The sequence below is a fragment of the Hyposmocoma kahamanoa genome, unplaced genomic scaffold, assembly GCF_003589595.1.
Source record: "Hyposmocoma kahamanoa isolate Upper Pololo Valley unplaced genomic scaffold, ASM358959v1 64, whole genome shotgun sequence".
Taxonomy (NCBI): Eukaryota; Metazoa; Arthropoda; class Insecta; order Lepidoptera; family Cosmopterigidae; genus Hyposmocoma; species Hyposmocoma kahamanoa.
The window spans coordinates 10,343,448-10,367,418 of NW_020653852.1; the positions used below are offsets into that span (position 1 = coordinate 10,343,448).

The 23,971-nt window shown below is 34.6% G+C and overlaps 1 protein-coding gene across 2 annotated transcripts in view; it reads right to left on the minus strand.

Moving 5' to 3' along the window:
- Positions 1-23,463, minus strand: part of LOC113230954 (proton-coupled folate transporter-like) — a 38,883-nt gene extending 15,420 nt beyond the window's left edge. The window contains exons 1-2 of one of the 2 annotated variants that reach the window (XM_026465064.1): positions 22,244-23,417; positions 5,716-5,817 (exon numbers count right to left, since the gene is read on the minus strand). In XM_026465064.1, coding sequence (XP_026320849.1) covers positions 5,716-5,817; positions 22,244-23,213 — 1,072 coding nt within the window. In that variant the 5' untranslated portion in view covers positions 23,214-23,417. Of the gene's footprint in view, positions 1-5,715; positions 5,818-22,243 lie in introns of both variants that reach the window. The other variant, XM_026465065.1, reaches the window with a different exon arrangement.
- Between the last annotated feature and the right edge of the window lie 508 nt (positions 23,464-23,971).

The following is a 23,971-nucleotide window of genomic DNA, read 5'->3' on the forward strand; positions in this document are numbered from 1 at the left end:
TGTTGGACAGGGGGTAACTCCCATTCAAATTTGAAGTAAATATTTCACCTCTAAGGGTGCAAATTAGGGGATGATTCCGGTTTATTGAACCGAACCTACTTTTCGTTAACTGATTCAATAAAACTTCGCAAATATATATATAGTTCTACAAACTTTTGGCGTCGGTTATTTTTGTACAAAATATTCATAAATTCATTAATACAAATTATGGTTATTTACTCTCTTAATGAGCTATAATACGTTTTTTTAACAATATCTATTATTATTAAATTAATTTTTTTTTACTCGTTTTACATGCTATCGGTGAACGGTAGACTAAAAGATCTCAATAAACGAAAACTTGTTAAAGTGGCAGTGGTTCAATTGAATTCGTACCGTAAGTTAAATCCAATACCGACACTAAACTAAAAAAATAATTTCCGGGAAATGGCGATTAAACTACACAAATAAGTTTAAATTTGAAAAAGCGAGGAATTAATTTAGTTTTATAATTTCAAAAACTGATTAATATGGCGTACATAATTTTAAATAAGGGGTAAACAAATAAATATAAGTTTAACAAAGCAAAACATTTGAAATATTTTAGTTAATAAAACTAAACCCGCATCCAAACAAAGTCTGTTTACTTTTAGCCTTTGCGAATGAAATATGGAAATTTATATCAGAAATCAAATATTGTGGCGGTAATTTTCCTCTTGTTTTAATAATTTATTGTATTACTTTCGGTTTATGATATCGTTTAGGTTAAAAAGTAGGGTATCCGAAGCTTTTGATAACTTACCTACATGGCAGAGGACCTGGCGTTTTTTTAAATAAATAAAATTCCAACATGGTGGCATAAATCGATAACCGAACTATTTAATTAAGTAGTAGAGATCTTTGTGAAGGAGTTCGTTCAGGGAATACCGCATCCGACATTCCAGTTACGCAAGTATTTACTTTTGCTAGGAATCCCGTTCACAACAAACCACATCACAAATTGTTGTATTAACATTTACGTAAACCACCATGAAAACCGGTGTGTCAGCCACTCGACCATAGAGATCGTGAAAAAAGTAATTAAAACTAAGGCTACTACAGCCTGTGTGTGCTAGTAGCAGTAGAGCCCCTTGTGAAAGAGTTCGTCCATTGTAGTACCTAAATTACCTATCTTACCTATTTGTACCGGCAAATAAGTAACGTGATGTGAGTAACGCGAACATTACTGCGTTCCGGTATGGAAGGGTATGGGTGCTAATGTGAAATTACAGGCATATGGGACTTGTCAACTTACGTCTCAGGGTGACGGGCATAGTAGCACTGCCCCTAAGATATTTGCATATGACTTGTTCGTCCTGGCACTTGGTATTTAAAAATAAATCACCATCAAGTAGTAACATGAGCAGTTCTTCCTTCCGGTTTTGAAGGGTGAGAGTGCTGGTGAAATTACAGGCACACTTAAGTCTTAGGGCAACAGGCGCAGTGACATAGCCCCTAAGATTATTGTAATTTAAAGCTCTGAGTAGTACTGCAACTATTATGGACAAGCCTGTAGTTTCCCACCAGGCGCTAAGCTTGTTCGTCCTGTAATTTGATATTTTATAAAAAATACGTTAGATAATGTCATTGTATCTTTGTCGTATTTGTGTACTTAAGAATAGCTAGAAAATCCATTTCCGTTTATAATATTTGCTCATATGATAAATAACACTGAAAATATTTCCCCAAAGATTACGCTTGCTTTGTTATAATATACTGTAACAATTAACTGACATCTCAACACTTACATTTCATGTTATAGTTACGTAAAGAAAAACAATTGATGGTTACAAATCATATTGTGGCATCTCAATGGTTAATTAAAAAACTTTTCATCATCTCTAATTTTTTTTAGTTTTGTAATGGAATCAAAGCTAAATTTTTTAGGCATTTGCACAACATCTTCTTTACAAAGAAACTATCTTCGGCTCTCGATCGGATTGATAGCTACGATATTGCAAAAAAGATGTCAAAAACTGTTGAAGCTATTTACGTTTTAGCAATTTTATGTTTAGTCAACTTAGAGTGTAAGTAAATCGCTTCAGAAAAAAACGATTAAAAAAACATTTGTTATTACAATGTTTATGTAACCATGCATCCCAAATGAGAGTAAATTGCATTGTGCACTGCATTGTTGCAATAATAGTCCACTGAAATAATCCCAATTGTTTTGTCCGCCAATGGGTTAATTCCAGTCATCCTTGCTAACAGCTTGAGGCGTTTGGTTTTCTGTGGCGTGTCGTTACCAGCACAAATGCAGAAGGCGGTCCTGCTCGATACAGCGCGTATTGTTTTTTGAACCTGAGTCCCAGACCCCGGCTGACTGTGCCATTGCCGCGGAATATCGCCTCTCCCATTTAAAAATTCAAAACTAATCTTGTAGGCCTAGGGAGATGGGAGAATCTAAAATCAATAGTTAAAAAAAATATATTTTTTTTTTAAATAACGCACACACTCAACCTAACCCCTCACTAGGGAAACCCTCGCGGGTGCCATGGACACACACATAGATAACCACAAATTACACCCAAACTCACGAGAGAAGTAAATGTAGGCCATACAAATCGTTCTCCCGGCCCGTGAATCGAACCTGGGACCTCTGTGTGGTTATCCGGCATGGTAACCGTTCGGCCACTGAGGCATAAAAGACCGGGCTGTAACTTTAAACGTAAAAAGTCACCATTTTCCTCTTACATACATACTTTTTTTATAATATCAAGGGACGGGAAGAACAAGTCGTGCGCCTGATGGTAAGCTACAGGCCTGTCCATAACAGTTGCAGTGCCACTTAGCTCAATAAATTACAAAGATCTGAGGCGCACCGCCACTGCTCCCGTCACCCTGAGACATAGTTGACAAGTCCCATGTGCCTGTGATTTCACCAGCACCCTTATCATTCAAAACCGGAACACAGTAATTCTGATATTACTGCTTGGAGGCAGAAATAGATAAGGTGGTAGTATTTCCCCGGGGGCCTATCATAACCTTTCCAAAAACAATCTTATTTCAATGTAAGCTTAAAGTAAGCTTATTATAATATTACTCATATTCGGACTATAACGAATCTGTCAACCAAGTAATGTATTATTGCAAAAGTGATTGAAAGAACGAATTATTTCTTAATATTGTCTACTCCTTATTTAGAATAGGAGAGATAACGCTATGTGACATATATAATGCCATTTCTTTCTTTATTGATGTTCCGAACCGTCTTATCGTAGACTAACTATCAAACTAGACATCTAACTGGTGATAAAACTTTCATAGATTTCTCATAGATGGCGTTACGACTAAAAAGTCGTTGTAAAAACCAAATACAAAGATACGACTCAAGCACAGAAAAATATGTGAGGTCCGCTAGTAAGTTCCGTGTTTTAGTTGGTACAGCGTCTGACACGGTAAGCTAGAAGACGTCGGTTCGAAACCGGACCGGATCGAAGGAATTTTTTCTGAGTGTTCGATCTTTGTATTAATAATTATAACAAACTAGTGGAGTAATTTCACAAAAAAATAATTGAATATCAATTCAATAAAAATTTAATTAATACAGTGAATAGCGACATCTCTCGCCAGGACTGGTAGTTGTAAAGGTACTAACTGGGTGATAAATATGTTAAAGATTTCTCATAGATGGCGCTACAACTAAAAAGTCGTTGAAAGACCAAGTACAAAGACACGACGCAAGCACATTATAAGATTGCTAAATTTGATATAAGAGTAATAGTACTATAATGTTAAAGTCGCGTTATAGTACGAACTGATTGAATAGTCACAAAGCTGCCAATAAAACATCATAGTTTAACATTACAATACGCTTACTTTAAGCGCATTATTGTACGAAAAGTCAATGTAAGGTTAAAGAAATATTGTTTTAAGAGGTTGTGGTAGGCCCCCAGGATGAACAGCTCTTTTACAAGCAGCTCTACTGCTACTAAAATCACTATTATTTCTCAATGTTCCGGCAATGCCAAATTGTTTACTTTATTTTCGTGTATTCAAGACTGAGGGACATCTATTATCTGCCTACAAAATCCATAGCGATATTCTGTATCAAAGTGGATCTATATTGTTGTATCTTTTACCCGATGTTCATTATTATTGAGCCGCTTTGTAAAGGTATTACATAATTTCCCTTGTAGTCGTATGATTATGCAATGCGGAAAACTGTAACAGCAACAACAGTTGCAGTACAGTCGTTTGAATGTGGGTAGCCGAAACAAAATTTAAGTTTGTTACAAAACATTCATTAGAAGTATTTAAAGGTGTTTGTGTATTATTTTATTATTACCAATTTAGTCCATAAATTGCTTACTGTACATTGACGTACGTAACTGCATCAGAAATAGAATCAATTCACACATCAAATTAAAATAACATTTCTTTCAAACTGAAAAAAATTAAACATACTTATGTGTATAGTCGCGTAAGTTCTAAGATAACAAAAAATAACGTACACACTCATAGCCTCGCAATAGGGAAACCCTGTATCGCGGGTGCCATGGACACACATATAGACAACCACTAATGACACTCAAACTCACGAGAGAAATAAGTGTAGGTCGTACAAATATTTCTCCTGGCCCGGGAATCGAACCCAGGACCTCTGTGTGGCAGGCCAGTATGCGAACCGTTTGGCCACGGAGGCAGTTGTTGGATGGAAATGATTTTATCTGAATAATGCAAATGGCAAATTTTAAATGAGCATTGAAAATGTCTTCATTACAATATTTAGGTAACCGTTTGTCCACGGGGGCAGTTGTTGAATGGAAATTATTTCATCTGAATAATGACAAATTTTAAATGAGCATTGAAAATGTCTTCATTACAATATGTAATGTAAGTAGGTAACCAAAAGAAAACTATAACATTTAAATTGAACGGCGTCGTAAGCTGAAAAAGCTCAATACCAGGATTTAAAGAGACATATAGAAGAATTTCTAATAAACTAATAACTAGTTTTAGAATTTCTAGTAAACTAATAACTCGCCAAGACCAGTTTAACGAGCCAAAATACTATAGTTTTACTGTAAGTAGTTTAGTTGAGTAGTCTGCAGCGTTTTCTGGTAGCAGCATCATATCGAGTCATGGCCGCCGACTTACTTAGTGTAAAAGACAAAAAACAAATTTTACAGGAAAGAGATTTAAAAAAATATTTCTACATATAAATACGATACCAAATGGAATTTTAATATAAATATTAATGAATTCGTAACCAATTGTGTGTCAGTTATAATTTTGGATGTCAAAGCATTTTTTGGCGCTTCCAATAACTTTGCTATCTCTATCTAAAGATTTTTGAGGCGTTCAGGCGATTAAGGTGACATTTGCGATTAGAAATATACAACTAGGTGCAAACCTTTTTTCCTATATCGATGGGTGCAACACGTTTTTTATCACTGTTTATAGTAAACGACGAAATAGTGATGTACTATGTCAGTAGCGATAACTAGTGGGGTCGCTTACGTTATGATTTTTGAATATTGATTCTGTCGGTTGCACTAAAGTATAAAAATAACTCTGACGATAAACTTGCTTTTGCTATAATTTTTATTTGATATAATCTTGGCGGGAAATGTCGACGCATCATCGTCCTTTATAATTTTAAATTTCCATTTGCAATAAGTTGGCGGTCATGAGTCGATATCAAATTTCCCATTATTGTTGTAATGTAATATTTTGTTAAAAATTCCAACTTACCAACGCTTCCAACAAGGACGGAGTATGTGAGGAATAAGCTGTAGTCGATCTCGGTGAATCTGTACTTGTACCTGGTGAACCAGTACGTCATCTGCGCCTCACCTTTCCAAACGAAACATCTATTAGTCAAGCATCAGAACTGCGGTAGCCGTTGGACGTCGGCCATCTGCAAAATATTACGCGTAATAGGCTCCACCTTGCGGTATTGGGCCTCGATTTCCTACTTTCAAGCTCAAAATTTACATTATGTCTCGAAAATCCCCGCGTAATCATCACCTTCACCTATTACAATTTCCTATTCTCTTTATTATTCTCTCTCTTTATTATTCTCTCTCTTTATTATTATTCTCTTTTATAAGAAGCTTAAGAATGTTGTAATCGGTCTTCCAATAACAATTTTTACAAATAACGCTACAAGTGGGTTGGTGTACGCTTTCCTAAATGAAAGTAGAAGTGTGGTCGTATATGCCTACATTGAACAATATCCCGGCCTACTCGTATCTCTTTTACATACATTACATCTACGCTCTACAAAAGTTCAAGTTCGCTAAATTATTCCCATACATTATTATTATATTTTGTTTCGATTTAGACCTGAATTCTGAACTCTCTAGTAAAATAATAAGAAGAAAGCTTTTATATATTTTTTTACCAAGAATAGGAAAGGTCATACAAAATGTACAAAGATAGAAAGACAACGACATGTTAAAACAAGATGAAATAACAAAAACCAAGTATAGTTAAATTCAGAATTGAAGCAGAAAAATAAAGGTTATAGCTATATAAAAGATATGGTAGAGTTTTGATATTAGACGAATAGAACAAACTTTACTTTTAGATTTTATAAGTAGAGCTTGTGATTCTATTTATTATATCACCAAGTGACGGGACGAACAAGTGGTGCACCTAGTGGTAAATGATTGATAAATGATGATGTTGCAGTGCCAATTCAGCGTTAAATCGCAAATATCTGAGGGGCACTGCCACTGGGCACGTCACCCTGAGACATTTACACATTAGTTGACAAGTCTCATGTACCGGTAATTTTACCAGCACCCTTACCCTTCAAAACCGGAACGCAGTAATGCTCACATTACTGTTTGCGGCAGAAATAGGCAAGGTAATAATACTAACGTACACACTCAACATAGCCCCGCACTAGGGAAACCCTGTATCGCGGGTGCCATGGACACACATATAGACAACCACATAGGTGGCAGTACTTCCCTTAATGAACTCTTTCACCAGGAGCTGTGCTGCTACTAAATTATAATATTGTTTGTAACTTTTTGACAACTGACATATTTTTAACAAATTGTAAATAAGGTTATGCTCTGTTATATTATCAGTAAGTACGACTGTGAAAGTCAATTAATACATCCAAGAAACATTATTTATGTCTTTTATCTCGACTTTACCATTTCGACATTACAATTGCTATGTTTAAAAGAAATTTGAGCACAAAGAAAGTAATTTAGACGAGTGTTGTAGCGATAGAAGCAAACCTTCAATCTAATACTTTTTTTTTGTCGGCTTCCGTGGTCGAGTGGCTTGTACACTAGTTTTCATGGTGCCGCCATCTCTGAGGTCCTGGGCTCGATCCCTGGCCGGGTCAGTATAGAAAACTAACTTTTCTATATTGTGTTTGTGGTACTGTTGTCGTTTCCCATTTCTATAACACAAGTTACTTACTTAACTAAGTTAACTGAACAAAGCTACTTATTTTGGAATCGGAACAACGTATGTTATGTTTTCTAATTATAAAAAAGGTACTATTTTAACATAAAAATAAATAAATATTGGACATCACATACGTTGGCTCCGATCCCAAAGAAATATTTTTTTTTTACTTTGACCCGACCGGAAATCGCACCTGGAACCTCAAAGATGGCAACACCATGAAAACCTGTGGAAAATGTGGTATGCAAGCCACTCGACCACGGATAATACAAACACATTGAGTACCTATATAAAAAAGCATTAAACATACGTGAGATACATACATACTTCTATAGAAAACAGCTACATGTACCCCAGTTATATGAATTTGTTATGTAACCATTTTCTGCGAAACGTATACATAATAAAATTTTCCTTTTCTCAAATGGAATACATAGAAAAAGCAACACGGTCAAATTAATTCTTATGTTATTATTTTGTATTTGAATCGATAGGTAAAGTTTTGAAATACAACTCAAGTCACGCATAAAACGTGTTAAATAAAAAACAAACTTACACAACCTTTTCTCTACTTTAATTGATATATCACGTTCATTTTCCAGTATCTACGTAAAGCGAATATCTATATCATCATTAATCAGAATATCAGTATTGAAGAGATTTTTACTAGACTTTTTTCCGTACGCGCCATTTAAAAACCAGCCGTGATGCTCGTGAAATTTCAGATATATTCATGGGAGTTGTCAACTTATGTCTCAGGGTGACGGGCACAGTGGCAGTGCCCCTCAGATCTTTGTGATTTAAACCTCTGAGTGGCTCTCCAACTGTTATGGACAGGAGTGTCGCTTGCCACCAGAAGGGCACGACAAGGCGTAATTTGCGCGAACGACACAAAGCGCGATATACTCTATGAATAGCAGTATCTCGCGCTTTATGTCGCTGTCGCGCTAGTCGCGCCCTCATGCTAGCTCTATAGGTGCACGACTTGTTCTTTCCGTCATTTAATATCATAAATAAAACAATTGGTACCAAATATAAGTATTTTGGAGCGGCTTGAATTCCATTGTTGTTTTTTTTAGTTATTTTTTGTTTTTTTATTGTGTTTGCACGATAATATCATGTACATTGTAAGCCCATAATCTCCGCTTACTACTTTTATGGAGTTATGTGGTACTAAAATACTATTCTACTACTAATCTATTATAATTTCATAATCAAAATACTATTGTATAAGGTACTTGGCACTGCACTGAAAAATGTCATTATAGTTCTGTACACAAACTATAATGACTGTTATGTTTTATACACAGAACTATAATGAATTTCAAAATTATAAAGAAGCCGACCTGAAAAATTCGTTGCATTACATGTATTGCCAAGTTTTGCCTAGTTTGCCACTTTTTTTTGCCATAGTTGGATTTTCAAGGCGAAAGATAGGTATTATTTAGGTGTGCATGCTATATCGTCAACCTCATCGTCACTTTTCATCAGGTGAGATGGAGATCAAATGCGTACTTAGTTTTTTAAATGAGACAAATGTAGAAATACCCTCTTTCCAACAAAAAAATAAAAAAACCAAAATCGGTTCACAATTACCGGAGCAACATACGTACAAAAAAATACAGTCGTATTGACAACCTCCTCCTTTTTTGAAGTCGGTAAAAGACAGCGTAGTATTTTTGCTAAATAAAATGTCAAATATGACGCTTCTCAAACGCTCTACTGCTGCTACCAATCAGGAGATTGGTTAAAATATAACCGGTATTCCGGCAAGTATTTAGCTTTCGTTTGATTTGTTGTTGTGGATTGTTAACAAATAATCCATAAATATCGGTTGTGTTTTATTATTTTAAATGTTTCGTAGAAAAAATGTTGTATGCAATAAATACATAATTAGGTCTTAAAATCTCGTACCTATTACTTAGGCCACTCGAAAAACCTTCATCATGCAATGATTGCATAAAATACTATTCTGCTTTGTTTTTACACGTATGTTTGGTCATGGTACTTTTATACATATAATGCGGCAAATAGACCTCTTGATTGTAAATGGTACCACAGTTTATTGATTATTCCTTATGTTTCAATACGTAGCTGGTCATTACAAGCAAGGAATACTGAGGTCTTACGTCTTAAATCTTGTTCATACACTTATACAGCAAATAAATACTGTCGTGGGTGTAATAGGTCTTTATATATAGAAAACCCTATCACCTTTCTACTTCAGTTGCTTAGTATATACCATCAAAATTATATTATGTACACAGGGCTAAGGTTTATGAAAAGAGTTATACTGAGATGTTTTGAAAAAGTGGATAAATGACATAGCTTTTTTATTTAAAAAAACAGACCACAAAAATTTGTGAAATCTATTTGCGATTTTTTTTGAAATTGGTGAAGTTTTGAAAAGTGAGTGAATAACGTCACACGTAAGAGGTGGGCACCGATTATATAACCAGAAATAGAGATGAAATGTCATTAAATTTGTTGAAAACTATTCTGTCAAATCGTTACTGTGACAACTGCGGTCTGATTGGGCAGCCCGAATTCGTAATAATTGACGGGTGTCGCCATGGTGTCGTCTATTTGTTTCACTTCAAATCGACCAGTTTAACTTCAGCTTTGCTGTAATTGACAAAAATTGAAAAATTACATATTTAATATTTAATTATCAACGAAATGTGATTCCGTTTGTTTTGTAATTAGATGTTTTGCTATTTCTCCCACACCACCGAATGGAACAGCCCCTGTTGTTAGAGATATTATCTTTATTACAATAAATACAGAATATTTTTGGAATATACGGAGGGAGACGTACACACAGGTCAGTTGTTGGCGCTGTACTATTTCAGTTTTCTAATTTAAGACTTCAGCGCAAACGAGACTTAATATTTAAAAAGTGATATAAGGCTCATTTAACTGCTGAGTTGTCAGGCATGGATCCAGGTGGGATATTTTCTACAAATTTGAATTTGACCACTACTGAGGTACCCCTTTCCAACAAAAAAGAACCTCCGAAATCGGTTCACAATTGTTGGAGTTATCACGTAACACACACACAAAAAAGTTAAAAAGGGTCAATATATACAATATATTTGGTTATTTAATTTACAGATTGTTTTGACATTTACTGAAGTAATTTAAATGTGTTACTTTTACTTTGTGCCTACGAGCCAACAACGGAAGAAAAAAAAGTTCTGTGGTGCTAACCTCCTGCGTTCTTCTTTAAATCTATCAGTTACCCTTCGAGCTGCAAGTGAGGTGCCTAACTTGCAAAAAAACTGTCTTCTGCACTTTGTTTTATTAGTTTATAGGCTTCATTTTATTGTGTCCATACAACGCGTAACGTCACATTTAATTTCGTGACAGTGTTTACGCATCTAATTCTTGCACAGCTGCATACTTTAAGTATATAACAAATATTGTATGAAACAAATATTTGTTATATATTTCAATGTTTCCACAGCTTTTTCACGCATATATCCCACTAATGACATACGTATTATTACTAATTTTTATTATAAATCACGAAGACAAACCGTTTGTGGTAAAAATACATTCGATTTGTTAACGTATGTTGCAAATGCGCTAACAACGACAACTGTAGCGATAAAATGTTATATAGCAGGGATATAATTACGATGTTACCGTTATTCAACTTGTTTGTTACCATCACAAGGCTTCAAGCGATTTAAACTTTAAATGAACCGATATTGTGCAGGCATTAACAACCTCTACCAACCGAATGCGTCGCGGTGCAGTTTCAATTCAATTTTTTACAAGATTACATTTTATTTACTTGTTCACCATTTTTAATATATTTTTAGATTTTTTTAAATTAAAATGGCAGCTATGAATAATTCTTTTCTTTTTCACCTTGGGTTTTTATTCCTAAAAGGTTCTACACCTTTAATTTCTTGAATTCTAATACAGATAACATTGTTATATGAACTACCTCGGTGGTCGGTAGAACGGTAACCATCCTGGTCTGCCACGCAGACGTTCCGGGTTCGATTCCCGGGCTGGGGAGAAATATTTGTGTGACCTAATAATTGTAATTTTTGGTTATCTATGTGTGCGTCCATGGCAACTGCGATACAGGGTTTCTCTTTGTTTTATAACATCAACTGACACGACGAACTAGTCGTGCACCTGGTGGTGATCTTCACGCCTGTCCATAACAGTGCCACTCACAGCTTTAAATCGCAAAGATCAAGATTCAAACTCTTTTGATGACCACGGCGGCCTAATGGCTTACAAAGTGGGCGCTGGATGCGGAGGTCCCTGGGTTCGATTCCCAGTAGGTCCAATTTGGAAATTAGCTTTTCTAAATTCGTTCTGGTCCAGGTGTTCTGCGAAGTGTCCCATAGAGTGAATTCCGTTGCTCTGGCATTCATAATACAGGGAATTCCCTAGTTTGAGACCTGGCAATTAGTGTGGTTGTCTGCCATATAATTACAAAGGTCAATCAATAGCTTTAATTCATCAGTTTTTGTAAATCGAAATTCTGTGTGATTCACTTAGTTATGGGCCTAAAAAACCTGGTCACTAGGAGCAATCTCATTCCGCGGGTCTATATACTTAAAACGTGGTGTAAATAAATATTCTTCAAAGCAAAAACGATACACATCTTGTACCTGCTTCCAGTTACAAAGAGTTATATTATAATCTAACAAATAGTATCCTTGATATGATAAAATCACATGTAAATATGGGTATCGTGCTTCTATTTTCTCAATATTCCTCGTCCAATCATCGGATTTCCGAATGCACACGAATATTAATTTCCACTCTCACTAATTATTAGGTTTAAAATCTATAACTTGAATTTTGAACAACCTACTTAATTGTTTTGTTTTGAGTTCCATGTGAACTATATAAAGCTGTAATTATTTCCCAATTTTTAATAACATTTACTCCATGCCAATAACTAAAAGTAACAAAAAGTTAACAAAAATATGAAATAAATAAAGTGTGCTTCTTTTATATAACTAAAAATGAATAATTTTCCCGTTATTAATCATTTCAATTCAGTCCGTATCTGAACGCATTACTTCATCTGATATAGCTATGTAATATGTTAGAATGTACATTATCGATGGAATAATCACTTTCCGCGCAGCTCGAACATGTATTTATTATAAAATTGTCCATGAACAAACACTGGTTCAAATTTCGACAACATGTAGGTACATTTTTAGACTTTTTGAAAATAAGCATTCTTAAACGCATCGGCTTCTTGTAAAAAATACAAGTATACTCTGTAAATTATCTGTCGTGCTTGTGATTTTAGCGGTTTTCCTCCCAATGAAGTCAACTGAAAGCGTCCGGTCCGTACCAAAGGCAACTGGGTGAAGAAAAGACAACAACAACCCGGCGACAGTAGAGACACGACGTTTGCCAAGGGACATTGAGATAATAGAAGCACTGTAAAAAGGGTTTTATCACATGAAAGTAGTAATTATATTACGAACTACATGGAACAATTTACGTATATGAAAAATTTTATAACTCTACTGTGACCATAAAAAAGTTATGTAGGTACTAATTTCGTTTTCTACAAACGAAATTAGTACCTACATAACTTTTTTATTTATCTTTAAAACTCTCTCCTGAGAAGTTGTAATTTTGCAGATGTGGCCATATTACATCAAGGGTGCTAAATGTACTAAATAAATTATTACGACTGTAAAAACGCAGCTATAATACGGCCACTGTTATTAAATTATACATAATAAGGCTCTTTTAACTGAAAAACTGACTTCTCAATTCGACTGTAATTTTTGTGTGTATGTTACGCGACTACTCTGATATTTATTTATGAACCGATTTCGATCATTTTTTTTTTGATGGAAAGAGATACCTCGGTAGTGGCCCGATTCAAATTTGAAGAAAATATTCCACTTCCAAAGGTGGCAAATTAGGGGATAAATACAGTTTCAATAAAATTTACAAATCGGTTACCGGAAAGGGGTGAAGAAACCATTGGGTGTCAACCGGTAACCGATTTCTAAAACACTTGGTTAATAGATGTACAGCTTTAAATCGCAAAATCTGCCGCTGCGCACGTCACTCTGAGACTTAAGTAAAGTTGACAAGTCCCATGTACCTGTAATTTCATCAGCACCCTTATCCTTCCAATCCGGAATGCAGTAATGCTCACATTACTACTTGGCGGCAGAAATTTGCGGGCGGGGTTGATGTTGCTCGCTTCCGTAGGTTTTCCCTTGAGACCCCACAAGTGACCCCTGGGTGGTGCTAAAGAACAACAACTACCGGTGGTAGGCTTTGGCCGTGGCTGGTAACCACCCTCCCGACGCAGTCGAGTCGCCAAATGGTTTATCCCTATTCCGGCTCGTGTTCGGGAGTTGTCATTAGGAGGTCGGGTCTGAACAGTTGTATTGCGTCCAACGACGAGTAATAGGTGCTTGTACTGCCACACTGAGCACTCGGTTCTGGAGGCTAGCGGGATCCGAAGCCCGGTGCACCGCTGGCCGACCGTGGGAAGTAGGGGGCCTAAGTAGCGGGAAAGCCACCCGTGCCCCGCCACCCAACGACAAATCCCGGAATGCTCCACCTTGCCAGTTGGCGACCGCAGGGGAGGACCAGGTGGCCATCTCCGGGGGGTTCAGGCGTCCCCGCGGTCTCTAACCCGATTGTACCCTCGTGCGGTAGTGTGAGTTTGCTCTTCTCTTGACTACTTTTTTAAGTTACTACGATTTTTATCTTTTTCTAATCGTTTCTAACATAGAAATATAGGAAAACTTTAATCTTTGTAGTGACAGTTGTCGACCGCTTAAATTGCTTCACAATTTTGTATGGCAAATCATACAGCGCCCCTAGCCGTCACAAGAATGAAATAAATAAATAAAAATGCTTTATTTCAATAAAATATACATCTTTACATTAACAGTGACTGGTACCTCCTATTAAGATTGTGACGATGCGTCCTTCTCGATTATCAGGAATTGGAACCAGAGAAAAGGATGATGTAATGGTTTCCAACCTTTCTCTGGTCCCGGCCACTTACTTTTGAAATTTTGAATTAATGGTTTTTCTTCGTCATTCTTACTTTTCTTCGTTCGGTCGTCACTCCCACTAAAATTCTCCGAGAGAAAAGACGTGCTTTACTATAGTAAATTTATATTAACTGTCCAAATTTCCTTATGTACGTTTCATAACGACGTAACGTGTTTGCGCACATACACAACACACATTTTTGTGGACAAGTTCAAAATGTCGAAGCTACCGTAAACAGTTCTTAATACGTCAATAAATTTAATAATAAACCTCTAGGACATCATCAGGGCTCTCAGGGCTTCACTACAACTTACAGGACATGCTTGGGCGGTGCCAGACCTGCACGACAAGCTTATAAGGTCTATGTCAGGAGGCACCATTCTTCCATAGCCATTTAAGCACATTTTTTACTTATAATTTTATTCTAATTTTTAAAAGTCAAAACCACAACAATTTAATCAAGAAGAAACAACATTTTGTACGCAAACATTTTACGCGGTCGCTAGCCATACACAGAACAACGAAATTGAAATTTGCTCTCCATTAACCTACAAATTTTCAGGCTTCTCTTTTATTTAAAGACAAAAAGAGAACATTATATTTTAAGTCAATAGTAATAGTCTATTTCAACAAAAATTTTATAAATTGATGACAAATTATTTAAAAATGTGTACATTTAAGAGATTACGTAAATACCACTATGTAGCTATGTAAAAACCATGTAAATATCATTGTGATTGCCACAAAAGCACTTTCTTCTCATTATTCTTTTTTACATACTTGCTGCTCAATTAGACAGAAACTAATCTGTCAAACCAGAAATAAAACCTTTTTGAAAATTTGTTATGTAATTTTTATTTTCAAAGCGATAAACAGTTTGATTAACATTTTGTTATGTATTTGGTCTTTTTAACCAGTCGCACAGATACGTTACAGCTGCATTTTTTCCCACATCAGAATCCATTTTCTATATGAATCCAGCTTAGTGACCTTGCTATTGGCAACATTTCTTAAGTAAAAGAATCGCTTGAAGCCAAACTATAATGTTAACGGATTATTCCACATTACGGATATCTAAATAAGAACTACTGGAAATAAATAAAAAATACGGCACTCATTGTACTTATAGCGCCTACTACTAGTGGTAAGTACATGTTTAATATACGCACTAAAAGTATTCCCTGCCTGCAGACTTGTTCCCGGGAGGGTATAACTTGAGCCTTTTCAAGGCGAAAGTGAATAGACATTTTTTATGTGTGCATATTCCATCGTCGACTTCATCGTCTCTTTCCACCAGGTGAGATGGAAGTCAAATTGCGCACTTTTTTTTAATAAAAAAAAAATTTGTTAAATTTATTTGAAATTTTTAAAAAGCACATTCAAATACCGAAAGATACTACCAAACTTTAAAAAAAGTATTATCGGGAGATTGTACAACGCGAAGGAATCTTTGTGCATGAACATTGTATGTATTATGCAATTTTTATGGTCTGCGTTTTTAATGTGTCCATGCCATGGTATACTAAGACAAGCAGTGTAAATCCGTACAAACGTGGCAGTGCGGCTAGTATCAGTGTATGCCCGCGCGCCGTGTATAATAGGTATCTTGATCATACTCCCGTATCATTATAAAATAGAAATGAAATGCTGAACGACTATGAATTTGAGGGACTCTTGTCCAAACAACCATAAACACATAAATAAACACATCTACAATATTTTCGACTTTTTTTGGAGAACGTTAATATGCGTTAATCTTTCATCATCTTATAGCCTTCCAGCATTGCCGCTAGAATTAGGCAGCACATTGAATGAAATTTCAATATCAATTCAAAACGTCGTAAGTTGCAGTGGTTACAATAATATGTATAGAACTTTCAACGGTATGTCAACTATGTACTGTGTACAGTTTAAATTATATTAACAGTCCAGAATTAATTACATCTTTTGAAATTTGAAACTATGACCAATCATTATCAAGATCTCATGGTGTTTTACATATCGTCGGCTAAATTCGTAAACCTTGTAGATACCTTTATTAATGTGAATTTTTGAGTAGGTACAAAATTACTAGAAATAATTTTATATGACAATCTATGATTATACCTTTAATTTTAAGCTTTAAATGCCCGATATTGCGCTTGAAGAAGATTAAAAAGAGGTTTCGTACAAAAATGTGGTTACGAGATTTTGAAATTTAGACGACGATATGATAATATGACTTGTGGTAACAGCGGTTTTGATAGTAATTGATGGTAACCTACCACAAACTCGAATTATTTTTTTTCCGAAATAACGTTTGTTCGAATTTTCATTACAACGAAAACCGAATTATAACGAAACCGTTGTTCTTTCAGGTAATGTTAGATGTTTATCGTAAAGACACGATTAGGTTCGGTAAGGTTAGGTTACGTTAGGTTTAAAAGAAAAATCATTGTCCTCTCAAAATTACTTTCGAGGTTATGAAAATTCGAGCAAACGTTATTTCTGGAAAATGTCATTTCGAACTTTTGATAGGTAACCGTATTTGAGACTTAAGGCACTTTCATTGTTTTTTCTTTCGTGGTGGGGACTAGTGGAATAGGCCAATGCGAATGCATTGCGAGTTTATTTCGTATAAATTCGCAATGCATTCGCATTGACATACAAGTCTCGCTGCTACGTTTATGTGGAGTTACACTTAGTCTTATTCTGCTATGATATAACGCAATATATATACGCTATATATAACGCAAAACACGATTAAGAATTACACGGCAATAAAAGTACAACTTCTTTCTTTTTATGATTGCCTTGTGTTATAATAAAGAGTCACAATAATTTCGAAATTACACACATGAATTTGCAAGTACTTAATAGTTTTTAGAAATTGTTTATTATTAAACGAGTAGACAGATTTGGAACAAATATGTCTGATAAGTGTTATGTGATTTGCATTGGCATTTTAAACAATATATTTGGTTATAAATAACTTTTTTATTTGCTATGTCGGATAGTGCTGTTGATGTATAAAACATTCCGCTTTGGTTCAGCTTTTTTTTACAAAGGTCAATATAATGTAAGGTATATATTTCTATACCTTACATCATTGAAGTAATGCCTATATGTCTTACATTAAACTTATATGGTGAGTGCGACGAAGAATAGCATTATAATATAATTATGTATATAATTACTTTATTTAGTGTTAAGTAATTGGGTATTGAATATTTTATGCTTTTCATAAATAACACTGATATGTATTTTAAATTACAGTTTCGTAAATAATAACTCGTAAATATCGAGTTTTTAGGTTTTCGCGATTGTTCGCGACACATAGGATGTGAAACTATTTTTCCGGTTTTAAATCGCGTATATTTGTTTTTTCAAACAAACCAATGTTTCGGGCCCCTTACAGGTCCCATGGTCACGGTTGAATGAGATTGTAAAGTCGTCAACCAGTTATGTCTAATATTAACGCAAACCACCTTATTTTTCATTATAGCTACAAAAGTTATTAATTAAATGTCTTATTTTTAATTTATACTACATATGTTTTACCATTATTTTATTTTAACAATATAATTTTTTATTAAATTCAATTTATTATCAATTAATAAAGGAATGTAGAATAAAGTATAAGTTATTAATTAGTACTGCAGTCTATGTTTGTTTGGGATTTTACATCAAAGGAAATACTGGATCGCAAACTGGTGGTACGGAGAAACCATCTTCCCTGCTGAAATTAGGATGTTTTTTAATTTCAATAGCCACTCGCAGCATCCTGGGTAGATAACGGACTTCTTTTGCAAGTACCAGGGGTTTGTCAAACATGATTGAATGAGTAGGTTTATTCATAACACCTCAGTCAACCGTGACCATGGGACCTGTAAAGGGCCCGTGACGGTGATTTGTTTGAAAAAACCAATATACGCGATTTAAATCCGCAAAAATGGTTTCACTTCCTACACTTTTACAATTACAATTAAGTCGTAAAGTTACAGCATAAGGCTGAAATAACGCAATATTACTTTCACAACTTTTTGAAAGAACTGTTGTGTGTCAAACAAAATTTTTTTAACAACAAATTTGCGTGCTGTACTCACGTTCTTTCATCATTAACTCTTTTAACAGATCTTTTTCATCATTAACTAAGTTGTTCTTTTCAGCATTTTTAACAAACATAAACGTATTTTAAAGAGATACAGTCAAGCTGAGCATAGGGTTTGAAATAGAGTTTGAAAGTTTTGATATGATCACGCAATTTGAATACAACATAATTTGTGCACCCAACCGTACGACAGTCTTTTTTTAGTCTGTTCGCATAGCTCTCAGTTAGTGGATATCATTGCTATACCATGGAAAGTGGACAGTAATGGATTTTCCATACTTATATTGTCGGCCTAGGCCGGCAAAGAGTTGCACGCTTCAGGATATTTTGTAGGTTTTTTGAAATAATGCAAACATCTCCGAGCATGTTTGAAAAATAAATATGTAGCAAACTATAACAGTATTTACGATTACATATAATTTATCATAACAACCTCTGTTGAGATGAGTTTAAGAAAACAAACCATCTGCTTTAAAGAATTTAAGTTACAAGTTATTTATATAAGTTAATAAATTAACAATAGATGTTTTTGTATCACGTGTGGTTTCTAGTGACAAGTAATGTTGAATGTCATACATTAGATCCTGTGGGTGTGTTATAGATTGCAGCTTTACTGTGATCGTATACCAGCTTGTAGCAATTATGATGAAAACCCTTTCTTATGAATTACTTCTTTATTCTTCGTTTTATGAAAACTTGCAAACTAATTATTTATTGAAAGTTGTTTAAATTTCCGTACCTAAAAAGTTTCCTGATTATATCAAAACTTACAAACATTACTTAAGTTTTTATTGAATGTGAGGCTGTTTCACCACTTTATTTTTTATTTCAAGTTGCATAATCATATGAAAACATAATAGAAAATTGTGTATTAAGGACGGTAAATAAGAAATTACTAACGAGAGTTGTTACATTATAACGAGAGTTTTTAATGATTGGAGGTTTGTAATTTCTACCGCCCGTGCAACATACGATGTTTTTCATGAAATAGATACAACGATAATTTATTTCTTTTATTGATTAAAAATATCGCTTCACAATACAACATTTGTGGATTTTACAAATGTTTTATTTTTTAAACAATGCCAGCTATTCTTCCGTAGAGAATACAACTCTAAGTAAAATGTTATAAAAGGCACAAATGCATGCAGCCACCATTTATTAGACATAAACTAAATAATTTCCAAATTCTTAAAATAGTGCAGAATTTGATTTCACAAAACAAATTTAGTACTTAAAATATAGTTAAATTTACAGATGTATAGTTTTTTTCATACTTCAAGTTTATGCGAAATATACGTTCAGATTTTTCGAACATAAAAGCTTTTTGCATTTTGACGTAAAAACTCCATAGGGCGATAACGTAATGAAACAGCCCGTGGGCATAATTTAGGACATTACGGTCAACTTTGCCTGCATTATGACACTGTTTACGAGCAAATGTAATGAAAAAACCTTATACTTCAAACTCCTTGTCCAACTTAACTGTATATCTTTAACATATGGTTATATTTTTTTAAATGTTTAAAAGAACAATTATTTAATGATAATTGTAAGAGTAAAAGAGCATAAGCACAAATTTAATTTACAGCAGTGTCCGTAATTGCGAGAATTAAAAAAAAATTGTTTATGGTATAATTTTTTTTGCGTACGAACATACCGGCACTAGATACTTAAAAAATGGCGGTGAAATAAATAAGGTAAAATAAAGTATTTTGAAGTAGAAAAAATAAAAAATAATAAAAAAAAATTCAATTTTTTGGATTTTTTATATTTTCTTCGCCTAAATGCGTTATAACGAAAACAGCAAAAATACAATAGTGCAATATAAAACAAGACACAAAATTAGTCATGGTAAACTTGTTTCACTTTGCCTATTATACATTCGCCTTCATTATTTAGTCATTTATTATTTCCTCGCATTGTTTGAGGAAAGCACTATGTATTTATACCTCAGCGGAAACATAGGTTACCTGACTCATATCCCTCAATAAAATCAAAATCCCATCATCATCAAAATATCCTATCAATCCCTTACTAGTCAAACGTTTGCAATCTCTCCCTTCAAATGAAAAAGTCATTCGGGATTTATGATGATTTATGAGATTATAAATAACTAATTATTGGTAACTTTTATGTTCTATTGAACAAAATTCGTCATAGATATGAATTTTATCGTAGTGAGTGAATAATGAGTAATAAAATACCGAAATTATGGTAACCGTAGAACAGACCGAAGTGAAAACCCTAAAACTTATATGTTATTACTACATCGAATTTTACTAGAGTATACATATAGATACAAGGAGTGACATGGACTGGTTAAACCATCAAATATTAATTAATTACTTTTTAGAATTCCGGAAATAGACTTAATGCATCGTTGAATAAAACTATTTACAATACAAAATATATCATGGGTGAATATAAAATTATCCGCACTAACAATATCCGCATTGGTTAAAACAAGCTTGTACTTGTAGCTCAAAAAAAATATTTTTACTTTGATGTTAAGTAGCTAGTTATCTACTACATATTTTTACATGGTGCTACTAGAATTACTTTAAAATCCATCTTAATTTTTTGTGAGTAGTTATCTTACGACGCAGTAAAACTATTTCTGAAATCCGAAATTCGAAGAAAGTATTTATTAATATTTGTTGGTTTTAACAACTCTATGTCACTCCTTGTATCTATATATAGACATTTATCTATATATTTGGAACGCCTTATTACGACCACTGTTTATGAGATATCTCTAAAGTTACTTGGAAGAGATGGATACATAACATTAAGGCCGCCTGTCGTGCCTTGTTTATCGCTATATTTTGTCATTGTGTTCAGTAAAATGTATTTGTAGTTTATTGTAGTGTAATATTTAAAAATCGATTTTTAAAACATATAACAGTTAAAATAACCTTTATATTTTTATTTTACTTTTCAGAGGAGACTCTATCCACAAGTTATTACAGAAATGTAGACGGACATGCAAAGATATCTTATAAATGCCGTAATTGATAAGTTTCTGACTGAGCAGATATTATTGTATTATTGATAGGTTAATATGATTATATTACCCAACTAATTTTGAACAAATCCAATCACGTATGAGCTCCTAAGGGAGACATTCGTAAAACTTCTGATGTTAAGAAAAATTCACAGACAAGTTCACTGACCTCACAACGGCTCTTTATATAAAACCGATTCGCACAAGGTTTTAAAAAAACTAAACAACAACATTTGCAAGAATAGCTTGAGTGGATTTCGGCAACTTTAATGTAGAGTGAGGTTTGTAATCGAAACGAAAGTAAAAGGAAATTGACGCCCATAAAATGATAATAAAATACCGATCTACAATTCTGTACATATAAAGTATATTTCATGTAATGTTTTAAGACTCAATATCCCGTGACATGCATGACCTTTCTGTATTTTTTGTGCTAAATGCAACCGATACAACGTAAATAGAAACCATAACAGGTAAGACGCTGTAGTGCTCCGAAAACGTGACCTAAAGTGACCCAAAACGAAATGTTATGGCAATAAAACGGCTTATTAATCTTTTTATTGATAACAGGTTAATCGGTATTTGGATATGCCTATTTAATAGGTATGTGTATGGGAATAATTTACACAGGTTTACCATCATCAACTCCAAAATTATATGTTAGTGTAGAACGTAGGTATTAATAATATAATAATTTATAAAAAGAAATAAATAAAAATTTGCATATTTACCTAAAACAGGGCCCACCATTAGCATGTACGCAAACAAGATTAAAAGCAACTGCAGACGCCGCGACCCCTGCCGGGACTTGAAGGCCACTTTCACCGTAGCAACCAAGTCCTTTATAGAAAACATGGAGAATATCGTATGCATTTTCTCACCATCCACTGTTTTCTTTGTCTTCTCTTTTAATCTCACAACAATGTATATGAATCCGGTTAAATAGAACACACACGCTATCATGAAAACATTGTTATAACCTACGCGCTTTGTCATTATTCCACTAAGAGCAAGCCCTACAGGTCTGCTAAGAGTCAGTATCGCGGTGATAATCCCTATTCGAAAAGTCCGTTCGGCGTCACTTGTAATGTCTGTGACGTAACTATATACGGCCATGGTCATGGCTACACGCCCACCGGCCAAGGCAGGTGGGAGACCCTCTAAGACTGCAGTCTCGTTCATTCCCACCTGAAGGAAGAAAATGGTGCTCAATATTATCCCGATCACCGAGATTAGTTTCCCAAGTATGGGTAATACCATAAAGGTTTTCCTGTTCCCGGTGCGGTCACTCCAAGCACCAATGAATAAGGCTAGGATTCCAGGAAGCGCTGTTTGCAGAGGAAAACTCCACGCAGTCATACCCGTCACTAACGCTTGCACATTTTGCTCTTCAGCCGTATGATTCTCGTTACGTCCCTGCATTATACGTCTGCAAGTACTTTCGTCGTATCCAAGATTGACGAGACATGCTTTCTCTAAGCACAGATTCTGTACTGCTAATCCGGCAAGAACGCTCGGAAGAATGTAACATATGACAAATGGTTCAACTGTAACTTTCGATCTAACCTCCCAAAATGATTTTAGAAATTCTTTTAGTCTTTTGCTCAGTTTCATCTCCGTCTTCTTCAATTCTAGTTTGGTGCACTTGCATGGTTCCACATTCAACACTTTTTCTCCGAGCGCGTCCACCCGTAACGTCATTGTGGCAACGGATATTCACTTTATGGTTCATTTGTTTTGTAACATTTTTTATTTTATTTTATTTATTTAATACTAACATATTTTGTCATTTGCACGCATGTAACTTTTGAAGGAAACACTGTATTTGTAAATTTATTGCTTTTATCACGGGGTTGAACATTCGATTGCTCAAGCGTGGTGCGGGCAAGCGATCGGCTGCGCGTGCGACTTCGTTTTGCGCGCGCGCGGTTGCTGCTGTGGATATAGCTTGACTGGTGGCTATCAGCTGGTAGCCGGCACTGTTTAATTTGTACCTACTTTATCACCTTATCACGTGGCTGCGCTGGACCGCTGAGCATTCGTGATTTTTGAATAAAATGAACGGTTTATCTTTTTCACCCCTACCTTAATCAAATTTTTTATTAATTCGTTTCAATTCAAAATATTTCTTTTCAGACAACAGGATCCATTGGTGTTCCGTCTATTAATAGGTCCATGTTTACATGTATAACTAGCAAGATTATGTTATTTTTTTATGTTCTATGTTTTTGTGTTCTGTGTCACTTTGAAAACATGTTCATATATATTTAGAACTTTTTTATAGTCACAATTTGTGTTATAGAAAATTGCAAATTTTAAATAATGATTTATCTTAAGAATACGCGTCATACAATTTAGAGCAGTATAATGTCATTGATTGTAATACGTCACGTATCGTATGCGTCCCATTTTTTGCATAATGTCGGTCAAGACGAAAATTACGCAATGCATTAAAATTG